Consider the following 24,051-nt stretch of genomic DNA (forward strand, 5'->3'; position numbering starts at 1 on the left):
AGCACGTAGTACGGTGGGCGCGTGCGAAGGACCACACACACCGTGCGATATTCAAATGAACGCCACTTACGACCGACAATCGCGCTGCCATAAACGTCGTTTCGCGGTTTCAACTTATTTCGGTCACGAGCGCGTCACCTTATTTCGGTCGGACTTCTTCCACGTGAATTTTACGATTTTACACAAAACTGACTACGTAAACTGATGTTATCGGTAGTGTCATCTCGATAGGGGCCCTATAATTAATTAGCGAAGATCGCTTATCGCTTAGATTTGAGAAGATTGTAAAAGCGTGTTCCATTAACACCTTGGTTGGAAACGATATTATATTCGTAATCCTCGGTGAAAACTGCTCCAGACGTCACGTACATATAATTTTAAAGTAAAAGTATTTTTAAAAATGTTGTAAAAAGAGAATCAATATATGAAAATATATTCATAAATTAACGAAATTGTTATAAATTATAATAGCAATTTTGTTGCTAATATAACAGGATTAAACAATTGATAATTTACGCGATAATACATAGTTCAATTAAAGATGATTTTTAATAGTGCCAATTTCATGTATTCATGTATGTTATGTAATTGTACGAATCCTATCTTAAAATTGCCGTGTTACCTGCGTTGAAGCCTCTTTTCCCCAATGTTTAAAAATTCATATCTTCCAAAAAAATAAAGATATAGACTTCTTTCTGGGCTCATCTTAAAGATGAATTTTTGTGACTATTTTTTAAGAAATCGTGATTTTATTTAAAAATGGCCGAATTAATATGGCCGATTAAAACGTTATTTTATTGAAAATTGTTAAAATTTGTTTAATTAAAATATAGTTTGGTATAAATGTTATTGGACGATGTATGGAGTTTAATACGCACCGCACGAAAAGCATCATTTTTTTGAAAATTTATTTTATATCAAAAATTAACATTTGTTTAATTAAAATGTAAATTGGTATAAATGTAATTGGGAGACGTATGGGATTTAATACGCAGCGCGCGCGAAGCGCGCGCCTGTTATGTATGCACTAGTATTAAAAAATATGTCCTAGATTAATTTTTTTTATTGTTAAAGATCGAAAATGATCGAGATGACAAATTAAAAATGCGCGAAATTATATCATGTATAACGAGCGGAATTGCATTTAACTATTTCCTAGTGGCCGAATCGATCAGTTTGCGGTCTCTAACATCGACACGCGCAAGATAAATGACACTTCGCGATATTGAATAAAAAGGTAAACACTCGATACGCGGTGAAATCTATGCATTCATAGCGGCAAACGCAGTAAAATATTCCTAGAAGGAATTCAACCGCTGATAGATGACTGGTTTTATAAATATTGATGACCGCTCGTCTTACATAGCGGGTCCAGAGCTTTTGATTTTGGTTTTCCGACGGGGCCGGGGTCGGAAATATGGCCATCGCGCTGATGACGCCGTGATGATGATGATGATCATCATCATCATGATGATGATGGAGTTGGTCCTCGATATTGGGTTCTTCGAGGGGAATTTCAACTGGGTGGAGTGCGAAGCGCCGTGTACAACGACACCTCCGCGTCCTCCTCGAATCTGTAATTCAAATCCGAAAGTCAAATTAATTTAACGCTCGTCATTTTTCACTTTTCGGCGGCGCCGTGCCGCGGCACGCGGAGTCCCAGCAGCTATCTTTTGATATTTCATCCCGTAGAAGGCCGTGCCCACACTCCCTTCGCTTCCTCCGCCCCCCGCCCCCTCCCGTGATAGATGCATCTCTCCGTGATTGTGCTGTCACGCTCTTGAAACGAGGAAGACGCGCTACGAATATTTCAAGTATTATAAATGCGCGGCTCTAGGAGCGAATGACAGTCGACATTGCGCGTTATTCCGCTACCGATACGTGTACACGGAAGATTTATCTCGTTCCTTGCACTGACCTTGCACAGATGACGTGCTGCAAGCCACATATAGCGTGTAAATTTCTCATATTGGATGTGCGCTAATTATGACATACAGTAAATTCTTCACTAGGTTGCTCAACTTATGAAAACACATTGACGTAGTTAATGTTCCTAAGAATAACGATGATGTTTACGATTTGATCCTATTGGAGTGCACTCCCAAACGAGATGCTCCTATTTCGAGAGTCATTATGAGTTAACAAGCCTCGCAGGTTATAAATATCTCTCACCTTATAACCTATCGATATTGAACGGTGGTTGAGACCAGTCGGCAAGCCGTGAATGAGTTAGTGCTTATAATCGCGTTAGCCTAATCGGTGCTGTAGGGAGTCCGTTTCGGAGTTGAAAGGGACCAAAGGCACTAAAACGGCCCTATTAAGCCTCTATAGACCGGCACAATTGGGCCACCCAATCCCCCAGTACAATAACGAGCGTAGTAACTTTTCGGGGAACCAAGTCTATTCGGGTTTGTGAAGGGGGATTGAAACGATTTCATGCTTGTCACCACTATTCTCATTTCCTTGGAAACTAAATCTTAACACATTTCTTGAACTTATCTCAGCACGAGATCTTTGAGAGGCATTTTCAAATTGTTAATTAATTTTAAGATGCACAACGTTTAAACGAAACAATTATTTTTAATAGAAATAAATTGTAGTAATTTACTATAATTACCATATATCGATAAAATTGTATTTTTTAAATTTGAATAATTACAGTGGAAGCATCATACAATATTGATGTGAAATGTTAGATTTATGCAAGAGAAGTCAATATTATTTATCATTTAGTTGTTATTGAAACGCGACGTGATATTTACTTGACGCTTTTTTATGAAATATTTTCGAAATTCCATAAGAACGCCAAAAAAAAACGTAAACACCTTTCCATAATTTATCGAGCAATCGAAGTAGGCTTAATCCGTTAACGAATTCTTTTCCTTCTCCGCCCTCGCGGCGGCGGTGGTGAAGGGAAGCCGACGTGATGCATGACTGCACCCCCGTAAATTATTATATAAGCGCCACCCCTATCTTCGAATCTGCGAAGTTTCAGAAATCTCTTTCTCGTCTCTCCATTTCTCCTGCCTTCCATCCCATAGATCACAAAGAAGCCGCCAGTAAGTTCACGGTAAAGTTTATAGGAGACAAAAGGGGAAATGTGTTGCCCGCTGAAAAATCGTCGGCGCTGCAGCTATTATTAATCCGCGTCGGAAACGCGTGAGCGCCGTTGCGACGTGTTTTCATGACATAATTCGGAATCGATTTAACTTCTTAGCGCCCCTGCGTGACGCGTAAAGGACTCTTACACGCTGCACCCGTCCGTAACTCAGGACGTACGGCATTCCGGCTCTTAAGTCTCATTACCATACTACTTCGTTTCGCCGCTCGGGTTCTGCATACCTATTACATAGCTATTACACTGCCGGTTTGCTCGACCGGTTACCGGTTACCTGAATATTTATTTAGCCGATTACTTTTTTCATCGGCTCACCGGGGAAATTCGATCGCCGTCGCGCTGGCTGCTTCGTAAAATTATGGGCAGCGAGTGAAGGACGGATAAGAGGCTGCTGCCCTTTCAAAGGCGGCGTTGTTATTACGCATGCTTATAATATCGCACTTGAGATATTAATAACATTATTTAGTCGAGGTAACTAACTGGATGTAATCCGCGCAAATAATTAGATGGCAAAAATGTTAATGCTCATATGAATAAGTTCTACGAAGTGATCGTTATTAAAACGACAGTAGAACGTTTAACACACATGCACTCTAATATACACATGTATTAATATTTCTCATAGGAAAGTCTCTTCAGCTGGCTCCGGTCATGTAAAATTTTATATAAATTTAAATCGATTACTAAAACATAAATTCTTCTTTGTAATGCCAATTGCCTTTTTGAAAGGTAAAGTCACAAAACTAGATTGCAATTACATTTAATATTGTCAAAAGTAAAAATTTTTTTACTCTCTTTCCTTGCAGATTCTTTAAAGTGATGGATGATTTCATGTCGGCATGCGGTGAAGGTGAGTTTGCATTACTTCAAATATATTTCAAACAAAGTCCCTCGACGGGGAAAAATCGATACCTATGTAACTTTATTGCATCTACCACAATGTCTTGGACAAATGTGTAACGCTTTGCATTGATCGCGAGTAGTTGCATCGCAGAGATGTTTGATGAAAGTTGCAAGACTCATGTCTGATTGGCGCCAACTAAAATGCATCAGGTTTGACAACAGTAGGGAATAGCTTTCAAGAAACTTTGTATCAACAATCATAAAAAAAAGAAGGAACACCGAACATTGACGGGCACTCGAAAGAAAAATCTCGCGGGAATTCCTTCGCTTTGAACGAAACTGCTGATCACGACTGTACGGACGCATCCCTTCCTAATTTACTCTCTCGATTACGGTTCGACCGTGTTGTACGTTGTGAGAACGAATGTTGAATAGTCGGTGGTTGTTTTACTCGCGCGATTGTAGCCGATCCCGGCTTCTGTGTTTCGAACGAGAGGAGAATTCGACAAAGACGACGACAACGACGACGACGACGATTGGAAACGAATTCGACCGGAGTTCGAGGAGCGAAGGATCGCCCACGCGCGAAGAATACGTATACCGGGGCGTTGTTAATTATCTGCCGCCGTTTATCAAGCAGTAGAGAAGAAAGTTCCCTTGAGCGTGTTTCCTCTTCTCCTTTCTACTCTCGTTTCTCTTTCTTCAGCCGCGTTGTCGCTTTCTTCCTTTTCTTCTCTTCCCCGCGTGTATAACTCTCGCGTCTTTCTGTCCCTCCATTTTTTCTCATGCCAAACAGCCAGTCATATCTATGAGGCCGCGTCGGGGGATTTGGTGTACCATGTACACCGTAATTTAAGAATCGAGTTTTGATCTCTGGTTTATCTCAGATCTTCATGTATTGTATTTTAAGATCTATTGTCGTCGAGGTATACAACCTTTTTAAACAGGAATTCTCGAACGGTGCTTGAAATTTTGAAATTTATCCGACAGACAGAACTGTTTTAAACTTACACACAAAATCCAGAAACTTTCGAAATTCTTGGGATTTGCAAGATTCCGCGGGGAAGTTTATAAGATGCGAAACTAACGTAACCATCTCGGATTTCTGCCGTCGAAATTGCATGAGCGTGCTAGGTCAACGTTATCGCGACTTAGAGCTCTCGGATTTGTGTAGGTACGTGGGAAACTTATGAATCAACTAACTCGAACTTGGGAGGTGGAACGGGTCCGTCGAAGAACAAGCTGAGACGCATTCCAAGGCGAAAGGAGCCGCTCAGTTGCCCATCCATTGGCCACCACTTAGCATTTATCAATACCTTATATTCAATGTCTAATACTGAAACGCCGGTCGATCGTATATAGGGATGCTTAAGTACCTTGTCACTTATTAATTCGATTATTAAATTTCTAATGCATTAGAAATCAAGTTTGTGCCTTAGAGTCGTACGCCAATTCCTTTCTTCTTTTAATTTTCCATATCTAAATTTATATAGAGCTTTCAAAAATCATTTGAATGTGTATCTAATTATTTTTAAAAACAAAAGTATAAATTGCTGCACTTTGAAAGCATCGAGTCCTCACTTTTTTTTTGCGCGCGCGAAATCGAATTATTATTAATTTTTGTTAAGGCATACTGCAAAAACCTTCATTCTCGTTTCGCGACACGCTCCGTATACGTGCACGTCGCGATCAAACTTGGACCGGTGGATTGATTTAAGACGGCAGTAATCGGCAGCTTGAAAAGCTCTCTCCCTAACAAGCCGGCGATATTTTCATGTTTATGTATGGCGGACGTTAACGTCCTTCCTCATTTCGGCGGTTCTTACGGTGCACGTAAGGCCGGCGGGGGCTTTACGCTCTCGCGCTACTAGGATCTCTCCCGTGTTCTTCGGCACGAGATGGCCAGGATATCGCCCGTCTACCAGAGGCTATTTGAGCTGACGTACCTCTCGCGTATATATCATATTGCCACGTTTACCACGTCGCTTCGGGTCGTACCTCTCTCGTGGACTACTCCAGTAGCCCGAAAACCAACCTTCGCCGCCGTACGGGGAGTGGCATGTGCAATTCCGGGTGCGCCGCCCGCCTTTTATTCCTACGTCGGCGATATCTCGGGGGCACGAACGAAAACAATATTTGCATGCGACCGCCCACCCTCGTCCATCAGTATGCACGAGATTGTGCACTGCAACCGAGACCCCTTCCGTCGCTCCGTTTCGCGCTGTTTGAAACGTGACGGATCGAAGTTCATTACAAGTAGCGGATTTCTACTTCGTTCAAAGAGCTACTTACCGAAAACCTTTTTACACCGCGCTTTTACGCCGCTCTCCTGCATTTCGAATTTATCTTCGTAAGCAAAACTCGGAATCTTCTTGTGTGCGAAAGAAACTTGTAATAGAGCAAGGAAATCTTCGTTCGAAATCTCTCTCGCGACGTATGGTAATTATATTTAAGTTCCATCTTCTTAGAAACTAACATTTTACTTGACCTCGTTAACTAAATAGCTTACAATCTTCTAAGCATGTAACCAGCGAACAAAATTTTCGGTAAATGGGATTTTCTAAATAGCAATGCCTTCTCCTTCTGTAGCAATATCCTGAAAGCATAAGTAAAAATCATGATTGCATGTGAACAAATGTTTTAAATACATAGCAACGCTTGTCAATCTGTAAGACCATTAATGACAGACACGACTGAGTTCAAATGGCAATAAGATTACTGGATAAATTTTTTTGACGTAATACTCCAGCATAAATTTAACGGATTTAAAGATCTCGATGATCATATTTTACATTATTTATATTATATTATATGTTATCTTTTTATATAATATAATATAAACTTTTTTATTTTATATTATAATATAAATTTTTGAGGGGACTGTACGTTTGCGAATAATTGCATCAGTGTGAAGCCAATACTTCGAATTGATCACGGGCTCATCCTTAATTAATGACATTGCTGAATATACAAGGCACATTTTCGACCAACAGACATTATTATCGTTATGCTTCAGCTCCCGTCGAGCAACGTTTGATTTCGGCTGCCAAACAGCAGGGTGCTCAGAAAGACTTCCGTAATATTCCTCTGGTCGTTGTAATTTCATACCGATACATGGGCATGTACATATGTACACATTATTCATGTGCCAATCTGTGAATTTCACTTCTTTAAATGCCGAAGATTTTTGTTTAAGTGAATTCCTTTTTCTTAATTTCAGTTTATTTTACAGAGAAATCTTTAATTTTATAACAGAAATAAAATCAGTTATTAATGAAAATTTTAGTTATTAAAGAAAATTTAGTATATAAATTAATATGTGGCAAGTACTTTACATTATGATATTTTTATAAACTTGACTAGATAATTATTTTATTTAGCTTATGAAAATAGAGGGGGGAATGAGGTAACATTTGGCAGTTGGAAAAAAAACGACATATATTAATGCCCGTAAAAATAATCGTAAGTCTTCGACAATCTGCTCGAGGATCGGGCTTATTTGTTAGCATAAAGGAGAACTGCTCCACGGGGGTGCTGGCTCCAGATTCACATTAGATGCCGACGTGTTCTGGGAAGATTCCCGTTCGCTAAGAGTACATTTCTGGCGTATGCAAAATTGAGATGACCTCGTGATAGATATACCGACGTGAAACGGGCATACCTTGCACATCGTGCACGTGTACATTGATCTCGAATTACATCAATGCAATTTTTTTATTACTATTTCTCTGATTTGTTACAATACTATATTGTAACGCGTACATTGTTCTATTCTAATTTATTACGATCTAACGAGCCCTTTTCGAGCTCATTCAAGAAAGAAGAGAAGAGAAAACTTTCCTCACGTGCCCACGATTGTATAAATTTTAGATCCTACAAATGTGTAACATTTAAGCGAAACAATACTATAAAATTTCGCCTCTATTGATTTTCGAGAAGGATTGATATTTTGTTCGTGAAATATCAGAAATATCTACGATCCTCTCTTGTTTCAAATGTTCGCGAGTTCTTCGGTTTATGTTCCATTCAAGTTGAGGATTTACATTCTGCGATTTTTCACACTGTTATTTTCCCATATATGATAATCCAAGGACTCCTTTACGAAGAAATAGCTTTTACACTCGAGTCCGCTAACACGTTGTTGCTCATTCACATATATTTATCTTAATACTTTTACGCGGGACGCTACGTCGAAGGATGCTAGATCGAAAATAGCTCCGTTGCAGCAGTTTTATTAGACTGTTCGTCATCAATTTTTTTTTCTTCACGGAAAATCTTATCGCCTCGCTGGCGCCGTGCATTTCGCGTCTACATATATATTTGCATTATTGTCCTTCGCGAGTAGTACAATATCGCGTCTATCAAAAGAGAAGGGCACAACTCGCGCTGTATCTCGTTTCGAGATACCGATGTACTCTCTCCGTTCGATCAAGCGGCATGCAAGAGGTCAAACGGCGTATCGCATGACTCGCGATGGGCCACTTAATTCGCCCTGAAAGCCGTGGTAAGGAGGTACGAAGTGCCTCTAAAGTACTTGGTACTTATCCTCCGCTCGTTTGCGCTTCGCTGAAAACGAGAAGACACACCGCGATGCGAGGGGGGGAAGAGGAGAAGATCGGGTCGACGCGGAATCCAAGAAGAAGAGATAGGCGGTAGACGTGCTTCGATCGTTATACTGGTTCAACTACTCTCATTAAGGTTTTGCGGCCCTTGCGAAAATGCCGCCGTCGCCGCCGCGACTGACCGGCCGGCCGTGGCCGGAGTCACGAATCGTCGTGAATTCGTCGCAGCTTTTGCCGGTAATTTGCGATAATATTATAATCAGCCCCTTGCTGGGCCCGAAGAGGTGCCGACCCCACGCCCCGGGCCGAATTGATGACCCGTGGAATCGTACGCCTTGCCGCGCGTGTAGCGGTGCGCCCTTATTGGCTGCCCTTTTTGCAAGCGAATATTTCTTCAGTTCCTGCGCGTTCCTCGGTGTGCCGTCCGACGTCTCGAAAGCGCTTTCGAGATACCGATCGCGCGTGTCCCGCCGACCGGACTCTCACGCACATATACATACATCCGTGTCGCCGTATAATTACTTTATCGGTTATGTTTTACTTCGTTACTTACGAAACTCCTGCGGAAAACGAAATATACACGGAAAGCCTGCGATATTCGGACACTTGAATTTACAAACCTGTAAGTTTTGTTCTTTCTTTATGACAGTAAAGTAAAATTACGAATATATTAAGTATATCTTTCGCGTGCGTATAATACTAATGTCACTTGAAAATTACTGTTCCCAACTTGCATCTCTAGGTTGTGTATCGTGAGATGTATACATTTTCTGTTACAGATGAACTTATAGGAGTCCACTGCACACATGGAGTGAACCGTACTGGTTACTTAATTTGTAGGTCAGTATTATAATATGTAATCTCATACCGCCTTTGATCATTTGAAGTGTATTTATTGCCGCTTGAACTTTCGAATATCCAAGTCTTAAATATTCGCAAAAAATTTGTATAATTTGTATCTGAATATCTGGATATTTTTTACGTCTCGTGTAGTGTGTCATCAAGAGAATTTGTCATTTATTTATTATTTAAATATCGAATACTCGGATATGTGATATACGATTAATGGAAGACCTCGTTACGGCGCTATGTTGTTATAGATATCTCATTCAGCAACTAGGTTGGGAAATTCAAGATTCTTTAAAAGGTATGTTGTTTTAAAATATATATTATTATAGTAAAGTCTCTCCCTTGCAAACGTTTTATTTTTATCAAATTTAATAAATGAAGAAATTATAATTTTATTATTTAATTTCTATTATGTTATCGACTACAACTGATTGTTATTAAATGTCATTTGAAATTATTATCAGTGGATGAAGAATTAATTATTCGCGGATTAATGTAAGCAGATATTTGTTTTATGTATATCTGCCAAAATAGTAGTTTACACATAGCAGGCCATGATCAGAGATTAGATCGTTCTTTTTTTCTGCATGGCACATAAAACATAAAAGTCAATTTTCAATTTTTGTTTTGCTATGTGATCAGTCTGATACAGGTTAGTTAACGATGACAGTCAATGAGTTTATACTTTGCACTCTATCGATGAAACTTGTCGTCCAAACGAGATCTTCCTCTGTCTGTATTCAGCTTTCGGAGAGGCACGCGGATACCCCGTCGAACGCGACGTTTACCTCGCCGCGTTGCAGGAAGTCCAACGCGGTGAGAAGATCGACACGAGTCAAGTTGTATTGACGCCGGATCCTATCATAACCTCGAATAAAAAGAATTCGTTGAAGATACGCCCACTGTTGAAGAACTCGTCAGGCCGACCGATGGGACGTACGCTACCGGCATACGCGATGTCGCGAGGTTTCGCGAACGGCAGGCCATTCTCGCCGCCGAGATTCGCGGGTCCACCGCCGGGATTCGGCCCGATGCCACCTCCGCCTGGTATGCCGCCTATACCGCCGCTCTACGGACCGAGACCGTTTAGGTACGGGCCGCCGCCGATGCGCCAGGCGATGCCGCCGACACCGCCCGGGCCGGGTTTCCCGCATCCCGGTTTTCCGCCGCGTATGCCAGGCCCCCCGAGGATGGCGGGTCCATCGAGAATCGGGCCGGGCGGCCCGACCGCGCGGTTACCGCCGCCGAAGATGCCGCCGCCGCCGCCTCCGCTTTCCAGATCGACCAAACAGCTTCAGGCGCAAAAGAAGCAGCATATTAGGAACGGAATTATAGAGCGCGCGATGAACATTCGCATGAGGCGAAACGGCCCGGTCAGCAACAGAGTCATGCCCAAAGCGCATAAGGAGCAAGATTTCACCGTCGACACGTTCGAGGAAAATCTGCTTACGACCACGGTTGTCGCGAAACCACGACGGCAAACGAGGGGACGCTTTAATCAAGTCAAGTGACCATGTATTCGCTAGGAATGCGATGATACTTAACGCAGAGTTTTCCATTTTTGGACACAGTTAAAGCAGAGATTTACAGTGTCTAAGATAGCTCATGCGCATAGTCAGTCGGTTGTTCTGTGACGAACAGAGATACCTCACAGTTTGCACGATTATTTTTAAACTGATTGTAGCGCGAACGGATTCGAGTTACAATAACGTGTGAATTGTTACATCGATATCAATAACACACACCTCCCAAACAGTAGATATTATTTACTGATATATTTTATATTGAAAACAAATAGTAACGAACTTCGGAAATCTCACGATACTAATGTCCGTCTCTGGCTTATATCTATGTATACATATTTTTATTTTAGTAATTAAATAACTTTATTATTATATTAATTAAATTGTAACTAATGTAATAATAAGATTTTAATAAGGTTATTCATAGACATAGTATCGTAAGATTGCGATAGAAAACAATTGGGAGTATTTGTGTAAAATAAATAGTCGTTTATATGTTTGTTTAATGGAAGAACGAAATATTATGTACCTAAAAGACAAGAGCATAAATGTCTTAAGTGGCCCTTAGACGATCATATTATATAATTATATAATATTGCAGTACAATATTATACTGAATTACAGTTTGATACATATATTGTGCAATAATACTGATTGTCTAGAGGCCGCTTTACATGTATAGGTACTATTAATTGTAGATTAAGTGTGAGCACATTAATAACTTCTTACAATTCGTCATTATTTTATGAAATTTTTGTTTAAATATTTAATATTCTTGTTTTGCATGATACGAATTGCACACACTTAAAATCACAAATTTTATTTTTTATTAAAAATGAGTAATAATGATTAATATGAATTAGCTAAAAATCAAAACAGATGGAAATAGAGTGGACAGTAACTCTGTGTACGATATTAAATAAAATGTGTGCATTTAGATATACACTAAGAGATACACACTATACCAAAAAAAAATGAAATTGATAGTTTTATTCTCCATTCACGTTCGAGGAATTCAAATCCGTGATCATCTTCACGAGTGGGCTAAGTGGAAGTACAATTTCGTGAATTCGCTCGTGAGCAAGACGCAATGTCGGTTAAGTGACTCTCGGTTAATTATTGCATTACAGGTTAACAGCACGGTACGAGATTTCTGGAAATCTATCAGGTATTTAATTTTATTTTCTTTAATACTATGTAGTATCATTCATGTTGAATTATGAGCAAGTTTTGTATTTTCCCTTTGATGTGATTTATCGCCGCCTTCTATATCTTTGTATATCCGGTGTACAATCAATTCTTTTCTGGTCGCTATAAATCTGTTCTTGGAGGGGGGAGGGGGAGAATTACTTCGCGAGAGAATTACTTCCTACCAGCACGAGGGAACCGATGAATGTTTTACGAGAATGCTCGGTGGTAAAGTAGCTTGGTAGTTCGACATTGTCGTTGCTATATAAAATTATACGTAGACAGGTACGCGCGTGGCGCGAAACGTAATTGAACGCACGCCTGGAAGATCGGAGCGAGCCGCGGCTGATCGTGCATCTCGCGTGTATCTCGCGTTCCGAGATATTAAAGTAATTCAATATTCGGACCGGAGTCAAAGGGTCACGCGTGTAGGAGGGACACGTCTCTCGCGCGCCCGACCGTATATCACGAACTGCCGTTGGCGTACGTGGAATAATTCCACGAGAAATTGCACGCGTCACACGCGAGTAACGCCTTGGGCCTCGGGGGCTTTACCCGGCGGCCTTAAAAGTGAGACTTGGTGATAGGAAGGGCATAAATTAAGTGCGCTCGTGCGTGCGTTTTATGGCGCGCTGCTTCCCTTAGTAGATGTGCATTGATCTGCTTGTAATGGCGAGTGGCGAATTTCGACATATAATTACTAAAGATCGATAGCGTATAATTGATGCGAACTGAGAAGTATATAATTCTTAGGTTAATTCTGCTAATTTCCTTAATATTGAAGAAAGATTTAATGAATCGGATATATTTGACTGTTATCGCTGTGAAAAAAAATACATGTTTTTAATACGTCTATATAGTGCGATCGCAAGGATTACAAATTTAAATGGTGTACAAATTCATGGCTAAAATATTATACGATTAGAGAAAATTGTTACAATGACATTGTGTCATAAAAGCTGTACTTTGTTTCTTTAAACTATTGGATTTGTACTATAGAGATAATAGAAAAGATACAGTGCATGGATCGTTTGCTTTCATTATAGTTAAATCAATATCATGCTTTAAGTTATGCTTGTAGACGTAACGTAGGCACACTTCGGACCTAAATGTCGGAAAGTAAAGAAGGAGAAAGAGAGAGGAACGATGAACGACGACGACGACGACGACGACGACGACGATGAGAAAAGAGGTCGTCGTGGATAGAAGGAATTCGAAAACTTTCTCAGAGGTGGAAAGATCGTCGCCCTTCTCGCCACGCTCCCGGCTCACGGGAGACAATCCGAAAGTAACTTCTGGTACGGGCTACTGGCGCCATGGGGAAACAATCGTCCATCGCGATCGTTGGGCGCAACGGTGCGCGCGAGACAACTGTTTCCCCGCGGGCCCCCGTACCTACCTCTCAGTTAGACATTAGATTTATCGACATATTTTCTCAGTCTTTTGAGAGACTTTATTTACTTTTGTACAACGTCGTCTACCTCGCCCTCGTGCACCGCCGCGCCGCTGCACGCGCGACTACCCGCCTTGTTTCGGACCGCGCCGGACGCTGGTCGATCAGATCGGAGGGGGATAGCAGAAACTGGAGGTTTAACCGGGAAACGGATCGGTGTTTGTATAAATTCTATTTTGAGCACAGAGAAGAGAAGATATGCGTGACAATTGAGAATTGGTAGGAATTGGATAAGGATCGAGGGGCTTGAGGGGAAATAACATGTTATATCACGTGGAACAAATTTGTTCAAGTCAACATCTAAAAAGAGAATTCTGAATTATTGCTATTACTTATGTCATAATTATATTAGCAAAAAGAAATATGCAAATTTACCTTTGATTTTTGAATTTTCGGACAAAGAGATGTAAAGGTAACGCAGTACCTGTAATCGATTTAATTGAATGATCGCTTAATAAGTGCTAAGCTGAAACCATAACTTTTTGCTCGAGATATATTGACAGAAATTTCTATTACTACGATCGTAACCGATGCAGATTACGATACGGGTTACTGCGAACGAGAAGATTGCATGATCTAACTACCGCGTGATTGTCCGAAACGATCTTTCGGGTGCGTTTCAACGGAACTTTTCGAATAATTCGTAAAAACCCACAGAGGGACAAACAAGTCCATAAAGACCTCGCGTCATCTCGCTGTTTCTTCTTCCTCACGTCCAGTTTTCCTCTCTCGATCAGTCGTTTTACATTTCCTTGAGGTGCGATCTATCAGAGACACAATTCACAAATCAGATAATTCGTATGCTTATCTGATCCGCATCTGATCTGTATGCGCATCAACAATAAGTTGCAGAATGAAACAATTATTAGAAAAAAAGTAGAATTAAAAGGAAGTAATAATGATTTATCCTGATAAAATTAATTGTTTATTTTTGTTAAGAAAAATAAAATTTTTCATTTGGCATGTTTTAGCGTCATATATTATTTATGCTTAGCTAAAAAATTACTTCAATAAAGTATAAGCTTTTCGTACGTGTATTGGGATGAATAATATCTTAGCGTATATATCATAATTGGTATGTTAATGAATTTTTTTTATTTTTAGTTATCGAAGTGAAATGAATAGAAAAGAATAAGAAAATATGTGGAATAAGAAATCTAAACAACTTTCCGATCTTTAGAGAGCAGGGTTCGTAATTTCGCAGAATGAATTCCTATGAATCCCTTTTCATTTACCTATTTTTTTGCACAGATTGTATACTATAATTCACTGGCGAAGGGATCGGCAGCGAGCTTCCCTCTCGTCCGACGTGGCAATTAGTCCCGATTAATTCCTCAAAAATGAGAAGGAACGCGCGCGTGTTCTGCGGTAGGTATAGATCTTTTAGGGTAGAGACTCTTGGGAGTCGAATAGAAGGCTAGAGGCTAGCCACACACGTGGTTCGAGCTATCTAGCCTCTCTCTCTCTCGCTCTTTCTCTTTCCCCGTGTCTCCCCCTCTATTCCGTGTATCCTCCGGCCTATATGTATTACGCGTATGTATGCGCGTCTCGTTGGCACGCCAATACGATGCGTGGCAGTGCACTTTAATGCCGCGGCGCGGCCTACTTAGCGGCCGGCTTGATTAACATGGAGTGATTAATAGTTGCTCCCTCCGTTCGTAACCAACCCCAACAGCGGCGGCATCGGAGATCTAATCGCACGATATTTATTGCCCTGCGCGTCGTCCACCTCGGGGCCCTTGGCCACGGCGATTTTGCGAGCCCGTTCCCTCTTCCCTTAGCCCTTCCCCTCCCCATCCACACGGTCTTCTTTTCGATTTTGTTTATTTTGGTTTTTATTTTCGTCTCACATCGACTCACTCGAAGCCGGTCTCCGCGCGGGCTTCTCGTCTTCCTGAATTTCGGCCTTCCAGCATCGCTCGAATTCCTTTCGATTCTCATTTTCAACTCGAATTATTTAATAGTGATTTAATCATATTTAATTTTTAATTACGACTTACACGACATACGAGTATATAAATAATATCATTTTAAAGTAAGCAAGGTATAACTTATTTATTTATTACTTGTTTTAAGATAAACTTTTTTTGCTTTTAATTATGATTCGGGTATTATTTAAAACCGTTTGTATATATACATATATATGTATATATATATATATATATGATAAATATCTATAGTTGTATATTTCAATTCTAATTCCATTTGAATAAAAAGAATCTGTCTGTGCTTTCGATAAATTCGAGATGATACGCTGTTGGGTTTTGCGCGAGAGACATATCTATCTCGTTTGTTCCCCCTTTACATGTTGCGTCAGCGTTACGTTGGCGCCGCATTCGTCTATCCAATCTGTAGCCGTGTTTACAATCCCAGCTTCGACGGCTTGCAATTGTTCTGACCAGGGATGACTATTTGTAAATAGATATGGACATTTTAGTCCCTTAAGTATCGATTCTACAAGAGTGGTTATTACAGTGGACATCGATAACAGAGGTGATAGTTATCCTTGAGAGACGTCACAAAACGAAAATTATAAATAATGTGATTATTTTTGTAACAATTTGGAAATATGTCGTAGTCTGATCTAATTTAAGGTTTTAAAATTGTTTTAAAATGCGTACCTACACATATACAAATGTAACATATATTTTTTTGTCCAGTGCAACATGGAAATAAATGAGAGTTTGCTTAATTTTTGTGCTCAATCAGCATAACTGGCGTATAATCTGCGTGAAGAAAATGTCACATTAATAAAACCTCGGATCTTGCCAATCGGATGATCGCGCAAGTCACAATGTCGCGCGTCACGTTTTCTTTTATCGCAAAAAATGTTCAAATGTGTTCGATAAAGAAATGCATTAATTGTGAGAGTAAAGTACACACAACTACATAATACGTAATTGAGATATCAATATGTTTATTTATACGTAAGATTGATTGTAAATCACGAAATTTAGACGTGACTAATGAAATATTCGATAACAGCCTCGAACAATGGCAATGTCGCGGTCACGCGCGGAATCTTGGTGCCGACAGACAGAATTGTCTATACGTCAATGCGCCCACCGGCTTCCCGCGGAGGCTATTTATACGCCCGTCCCGGGACAACGAGCCGATAATTAAGACGCTGTGTAATTAGCGATTAACGCGCGTTATTAACAGCGCAAACAGTCCGCCGTCGGCGAGTCGGCGCGCCATATGGGGGGCTTAGCGAGCCGCAGTAATGGGCGGATACCGCGGGACAGATATCGCCGATACGTTTCGCCGTGCATTTCATACGAAACGTGCACATTTCGATCTCCCGCACGCAACGGGCCATCGCGCTCGGGTTTCGTCGCTTACGACAGCGTTGTCGACATTTGGATACACATACGGGATACGTGGTACAGATGCACGAGGCTCACGCACGAAGTGCGCCGTTCGCGGAAATTAAATCCCCCGAGAATCCGGTGAACTTAATCAGTGGCGCATGGTAGGCGGAATATTTTTACGACGACCGCGCCAGTTCTGAAGAGGATTTTCCATTCGGTAAGTACCTGCCTCGTTTGTTATGTTCAAACTTAAAAGGATATTGTTATATATTTAAAGACAATGGTCTCGATAAAATGTAATAGCTTATTGCGCGTTGAATCTTAGTAAAGTATTTCATTAAACATAAATTCCTCTTTTATATACATGGAAAACGCTGTCACGAAGCAGAATATAACCATTTAATATGTGTTATTGCCAGTCAATGCATTATTAATTTTAAACGGCAATTAAGCTGGTTTCAATAACAGTAGTAGATATATAATACGGTAATAATCGTGACACAGTTATCATTTTCAATTTGAGATACCGTTATCCGAGCGAGAACATGGAGCGTAACGTAGTGTTACACGCAAACGAACTTCTATTCATGAACCACGGCAATAAATATTCGTCTATCTACCTTAGTGAGGACGATCGAAGGTGCGTGTCTCGCGTGCCGTAAATACGAGAAAGCGATAGTCGCAATTGTGATCGGGAGGAGGCGACATTGTCTCGATGGTCCCGATATCCCGCCTCCCACGACATTGTTGGACGGCCTTATTATCCCCGAAGCCCTTTGATCGATATGGACAGATATCGATAACGGTGCGATGTTTATCGTGCGGGTAGGCTCGGATAAACGCGTACGGTGTAGCATTACACAAAGAACGTGATGCATGGCCGATGGTGGTGTCTCGGCGTGTGGAAGGAGCGGGAGAAAGAGAAAGGGCGAGGAGAACATCTTGTCTTCTGCGGTCGTAGGTGTTGCCTCAAAAGGGCTACGAAGAAAGACCCTCGCGTTTGTGCACGGCACCTTTACGCAATTACAATTTGTACAATATATTCAGAATGAATGCGCTCGCGAGAGATCAACAGCGTGATCTTTGTGAATTTATATTATAATGAATTATCAGCGTACGTATATTAAAAAATGAATGAAATTTTTTTATCAACTAATACAAATTATATGATTGTAAGAATTTTTAAATATGGTATGTTCATATTCGTATACACGCGCGCGACCGCTACAGATTACAAATCCGCGAAATCAAATATTGCGGCGAACACCATAAATTGATGTCCGCCACGCCACGCTCAATAGATTAATCCTTTAACGCGCATCGTACAGCGCCATAGCTCGTATTCAATCAATTTCCACTTAGCGCTTAGAAAGTCACGATTCGATAAAGATTACTTCGAGATTAATCTTGATATTCATGGTTTAACGCTGGAATGAATAAGAAACGTTGGATTACTTTACAGCAATTTGGTATTTCACTTTCGCAAATAATATTCGAATTCTAATTTTTTCAAATAAAATAGCTTAAGGTCTTAGGTATATAAATAATGGCACGGAGTGTGAAGGGGACGTGTCGTAGATTTCGCGCCGCTGATACGCGTGTCGATATCAGATCTGTCGAAACGAGCGGCAGCCGAGCTCGTAATTGGAATAAATTCCTTGGCGCCAAAAGAGTAGCGGCCGATGGCAACGAGATACGAATCGTGCCGCGCGCACACGCGTAGAACGCCGCATTAACGGCCGGAACTGTTATCGACGTCTCTATTAGGGAGCTCTCTGTCGAAGGAGACCCTCCTACCGCCCCGGCCAACACTGTCGGTTCCGTTTCCGAATTTAATATCTCGCATCATCAATATATACGGAATTCGTCGCGCCAGCTTCGATCCGATAATCGATACGCGTATATCTGGAGGCGGCGACTGGGAGCGGATGACGGATTCGTATTCCGTCGTGAAATGCGGAGGTGTCTGCTGAAAGTGGTCAGAATCCTAGAAACCACTCAATTTATTTAAATATTGTAATTTATAAACCCTAGCTGCTGGATGTCATGGCACAGTGTCGTTGATTTTTAGCAATTTCTTTTTACTCTAAAATTACAATATTTCTATATATATAAAGTTAGTTTATTTGAAGCCACCATCGACTACTAATCTTACATCAATCAAGAACGAATAATTTTTGTGTGGAATGTAATATGATGATACATTAGCAGACGTAATAACCGATCCCGAACGGTGACAGGAGCGGCGGACCAAAGATTAGCGGACAGCTCCCATTCGAGGAAAGAGAAACGAAGTGGCAGACGAGAGAGGATAATAACGTAGGTAGCCTGCGGCACCGGATGATTAATAAATCAGGCATGCCGTTGAGAGAACAGTTTAACCTGCGACCCCGGCGCGATGCATCGCGCTCCTTTTCATTTTTCCTCGTCTCCTCATCCTATTCGCATCGCGCACAGCGCGGCGCGGCACGGCGCGGCGTGCTCTCACGCGGCGCGTGAATCCTTTTCGCGACGGCCTAAACGGACTCCTCCGCGCGTCGGACGGCGCGGCGCTTCTCTCCGCTCGCTCACGGCGATACAGATACAGTGTGGCTAATGGCCCGTTCCCACACAGACCTTAACTCTGAATGTTAATTGTTGCTTAAATTTATGACAACCCGTCCTCCATCTCCCCCCCCCCCGGTCCTTCTTCAACTTGGTCTTGCCTGTCGGGCGGCTGTCCGTTCCACCCCATTCCGACCGAATAGGCCACGGCTATCCATTGCTAACGACGACACCGCGAAACAAGCCCGACGATTAGCGATTCGGAAATATCGGTATACGAAGTGTGTCACTCGTGACAAAGGCGGCGGTAAATTAATGCCGCAGAAATCTCCGTTGTCACCGTCGTCGCGGAACTTTGAACTTGTGGCGCACTGGAATTTGCGATAATAATACCGAGATAATATGACCTACGATTGCACAATAATGTTTGTGACGTTTAATTGAATCGATAACACCGTATTTCTGCTTATTAGGCAAAACATGTGAAATATTTTATTCAGCAAACGTGATTTGTAAATATAACAGTCAGTATATATACTTTTTTAATAATTTGTTGAGGGATTAAAGTCATATTATTGAAGAAAAGAAGAAAGAAATAAGAAAAATATATATAGATGATTCTCTTTCGCATACACGTATTAGACTTTGCTACATTGCGAAATACTATCTAGTTTATCATCGTCTTTTTTTTAAAGGTCAATTGTGGATTGAAATGTGACGCGTTTATTTGTTACGGAAAAATGTCGCGTGTGTGTCGACCGTTCTGTACAGTAGGTCAGATTTCTCATTTAGGAATCTCGTGGAAGTTTGTATCACGTCTCGCGTAAGCTTCCGCGGCATTCGCGCAATGCCGCTGAAATATTTGTGAAGTGCTTTGAATTTCTGGAATATATATCGTTAAACCTATGATATTTTTCTCTATGAAACTATCGCCATTCGTTATACGAAACATAACGTACGACATTTTACTGAACAAACAGTACTCGAATTTATAACGCTGGCCGATTTTCTACGGACCATTGGTTTATTATTTCCGCGGTAAGGAGAGCTGAGGGAAAAAAATCGGGCTAGTAGAATGTTAAAGTCGTAAAAATCTAATAACACACATCGAGCAATACATCGCGGGTTTATTTTCTTCTCGGTATACGTTAATAATTTTTCAACTTTACTAAACTATAATAAAATATTTGTAAGATATAGCAGAAAATAATCATTATTTTAAGACATTAGATATTTTAAATTACAATTGAAAAACGTTTCTTCTCTCAAAAGAGACGTGTTTCCTCCAGACAAAATTTTTTTCAGCGGACGCTCTAAGTAATCCGGATATCCGGATAAAGTAGAACTTCTCTCGGGTTCCTCTCCGTGTGCCTCGGTCGGGCGTCGACTTTCGAGGACAAGGAAGGTAGTAAGGGAGAAACACACGTAAAGATTCAGCGGGAGAGGACAGAGGAGAAGCGGCGTTAGTCGCGTGGTACGTTGGATCGAGTGACTCAGAGATTCCTGGAGCCGGACTGACAAGCAAAATGGGTCAGACGCGGTGCACTTAATAAAGGCAGAGATAGCGCACCGGGCCCCCACAATTACCATATGAATTGGTGGGCACCATCCGAAAAGAAACAGTGTTATTGTTGCGCAGTCGCGAAGGCGCGCTCGCGCGCGCACGCCTATTATGTGTGGTCTCGGTCGTGTGCGTGCGCCTGTCATCAGCTGTCAGCGGCAGCTAGCTTGACGAGCCATCGCTCACCTCACTGTCAACGAGTTTCCACACGTAGACAAGACACACACATATGTATGCGCCGGCGATAGTACGCCAGCGCACGTTCACGCGCGTGCGTTGCGCACGTTCCACGCAACCGGTTTCACGGCCGCGCCGCGACATCACCCTATACGGAGGCTCCCCGTCTTGCCACTTTTATCGTTTTCCGCTAATTTGATTCCGGTCTTGATCCTTCGGAGGATAGGCAAATTAGGCGGCTATATAGGAATTGAGAGATCGAGGGTCGATGTCTTAATCCACCCGCGAGAAAGTGACCGTCGCAAGAGTAACGCATATCTTTTATTTAATTATTTCGATATTTTTCTTTAGTCTAATAACAGCAATTTCTTTATTTCTTTTGTTTTATGTTTTATATTTTTTATAGAAAATTATTTTCCCAGCGTTTTTTTTTATCAGGTCACAAATATCGATATGCAAGTAATGTCTAGCTTCCACATTCCTGAAAGTTTTTCGAAATTTCCCACAGTAAAGAACTGTGTATCGCGAGACCGAATCGTTATACTCGAAATAATACATGCATCTTTGGAGCTGATCCAGCGCGCGAGCTTATTTTTCTGTTGCTACAATATCATCCGTTTTAAGTAAAGCGACCGCTGCGTGGCGTATGCTTCTTGTGTGGCCAAGCTTAAGATCAGAAAGCCAAAATGAAGATAGCAAATTACCTTGGCATCGATCACATGCGTCGCCAAAAAGGGAAAAACATTATCAAACGCGTTAATTTAATTACTTCGATAGTGATGCTAATTGTATCCTCCCGGTATTCGCCGTTGATGTTCGTTTCGAGAACAGACCGCGTTGAATTGTGGCACGTTTAACAATCCCAACGAGACAAAAATAAAGAAATACACAGCGGCGGCTATAAATATTCGTATGCGCGCATCGTCGCGCGTGGCTAAAGGGTTAAAGGTATCTTTTCATGCTGACGCTCGACGCTCATTTTTAGCGTCAAAACAAATCACATGATCAAAATTGACGAATACCAAGTAACAATTTTGATCATGTGATCTGTTTTGATGCTAAAAATGAACGTCGAGCGTCAGTATGAAAAGGCACCTTAAAGTCGCTGCAACCGCTTGCAAGGCGAGTGAGATCGTAATTTGACACGGATCTGCATACCGCGAAGTTCGCTGATGATCATTTGGCGAACGGTCGCGACGGTACAAGGAATGGTGAGCATCCGATTTCCTGGATGAGCTCGCTCTCCGTCGCTCCAACGAACGTCCTCGAAACGCTTCAAACGAGACGGCGTAATAATGTCATTATTAACGTCAAGGGATTTTACGACGCGTTAATTTGCGCCATCCCGTCTCTGTTTCTCTTTCTCGTGCCGGCACGCCGACATTTAATTGGAAAAGGAATCGCGCGAATACGCGGTATCGAAGCAAATCGTTGCGCCATAAACAAATAACGAAACTCGGTGCGCGCCTCGAAGAATGCAGAACCGGTCCTTTAGAGAATCGAAAATTCCACCTGTCGGCTCCTGCAACGCGCTCGCGCAAAATCTATATCCACCTCCTCTTTACAACATGTTGCTTCATTCCGAAGTAAATCTATGTTTTTGCTTCTGGCGATTACGGTATTTGTTAGACGTAAGGATTGCAAATAAATCGCCGGAGGATTCTGCTTCGCATCGAGCGATGCAGATGAATAAGACGGTGCACACCCTCTCGTATGTGTCAAGAGGGATGAATAGGAGTCGACTTGCATAGAACAATAGAGTTAACATATAATTGCGAAACAAAGATACGCCTCCACTTGTTAATCGCGGTTTGAATCTTCGTGAAGAACCTTTCTGAATACGTGTCACGGATGAAATTAAATAAGGATATCAAAATATAAAATAAATTATTTTTCTAAAATATTAATATAATTCAAAGTATTAAAAATAAATCTACATGTGAACTAGCTTTATTGTGAATTAAATATCGTAGCACAACTTGCATATAAACTGTTGTATGATTTAACCTTGTCTAATATTTTAAGGCATTTAATTTTGTAAATGATGCAATTTTTATGTATTTATTGTTAAAATTCAATTATTTTCTTTAGATTCGCTTGTATATGCAATCAATTAAATTATCAAAATAATCATTGAGAATCTCCATTTATTCAAAAGTTGTGTGCCTGTAATCGCGTTGACGATACCGATCCATTTAAATCTAAATTTATTACTTTGATAAAAAAAATTTAATTGTTTATTATTGAAGATTACATTTTTTATTTTCAGAAATTATTTATGAATTAACATATGTTATGTTAAGTATAATTATCTTTTTATTTATTTGATAAAATAATTATTTAAATTATTATAAAATTAAAAGTGAAAACATAAAATCCTAATATATAATATTATATAAATGAATCAAATTTAAACCTTAATATATAAGTTTAAATCATAAAATAAAAATAATAAGTCGTACTTACGCTGTCACGCGGTGCTCCTTGATTTTTTACTCCTCTCTTGGCTTTTTCATGACACTTACAACACTCACTCGTGAAAACAAAGTTAATTATGTCTGCCGGTACTAATAGATTTGGATAGTATGGTATTTCTGTGATCACGTACACGACATACATTTTATTTGGCGAGATAATAATTCACAATTATTCGAAATAATATATATATATATCGCAATTGAAATCTATTTGTATTTGTTGCGACCATGTTTCAAGAAATAATGTGAGGACCCACGAAGCGATATGATGATGAGGCACTCCCGACTTTAATCGTATACGACATTTTATTGTATATTGAGAGCTAATAATTTAAAATTGTTCGTAAGGAATAATCACAATTGCAGTTCATTAGTACTTCATATGTCGAGAAGTAATGCGACAGAATGGTCCGTCCCGTGCTACCTGCCTGTTTGACTCTCTCCT

At 40.8% G+C, this 24,051-nt stretch overlaps 2 protein-coding genes across 2 annotated transcripts in view; one reads left to right on the forward strand and one right to left on the reverse strand.

The window, feature by feature from the left end:
* LOC105449908 (RNA/RNP complex-1-interacting phosphatase) overlaps positions 1-11,870 on the forward strand; it is a 40,186-nt gene extending 28,316 nt beyond the window's left edge. The window contains exons 6-9 of the mRNA XM_011689370.1: positions 3,925-3,968; positions 9,303-9,363; positions 9,624-9,670; positions 10,117-11,870. Of these exons, the coding sequence (XP_011687672.1) occupies positions 3,925-3,968; positions 9,303-9,363; positions 9,624-9,670; positions 10,117-10,883 (919 nt within the window). The 3' untranslated portion in view covers positions 10,884-11,870. The remainder of the gene's footprint in view (positions 1-3,924; positions 3,969-9,302; positions 9,364-9,623; positions 9,671-10,116) is intronic.
* LOC105449906 lies at positions 1,098-24,051 on the reverse strand. The gene is made up of 2 exons (XM_011689366.1): positions 23,596-24,051; positions 1,098-1,574 (listed from the first exon to the last, which is right to left on the reverse strand). Exons 1-2 carry the CDS (start codon positions 23,746-23,748, stop codon positions 1,359-1,361), a joined length of 369 nt encoding a protein of 122 aa, XP_011687668.1. The 5' UTR covers positions 23,749-24,051; the 3' UTR covers positions 1,098-1,358.

Source organism: Wasmannia auropunctata, unplaced genomic scaffold, assembly GCF_000956235.1.
Source record: "Wasmannia auropunctata unplaced genomic scaffold, wasmannia.A_1.0 LD336071.1, whole genome shotgun sequence".
NCBI classification, from domain to species: Eukaryota; Metazoa; Arthropoda; class Insecta; order Hymenoptera; family Formicidae; genus Wasmannia; species Wasmannia auropunctata.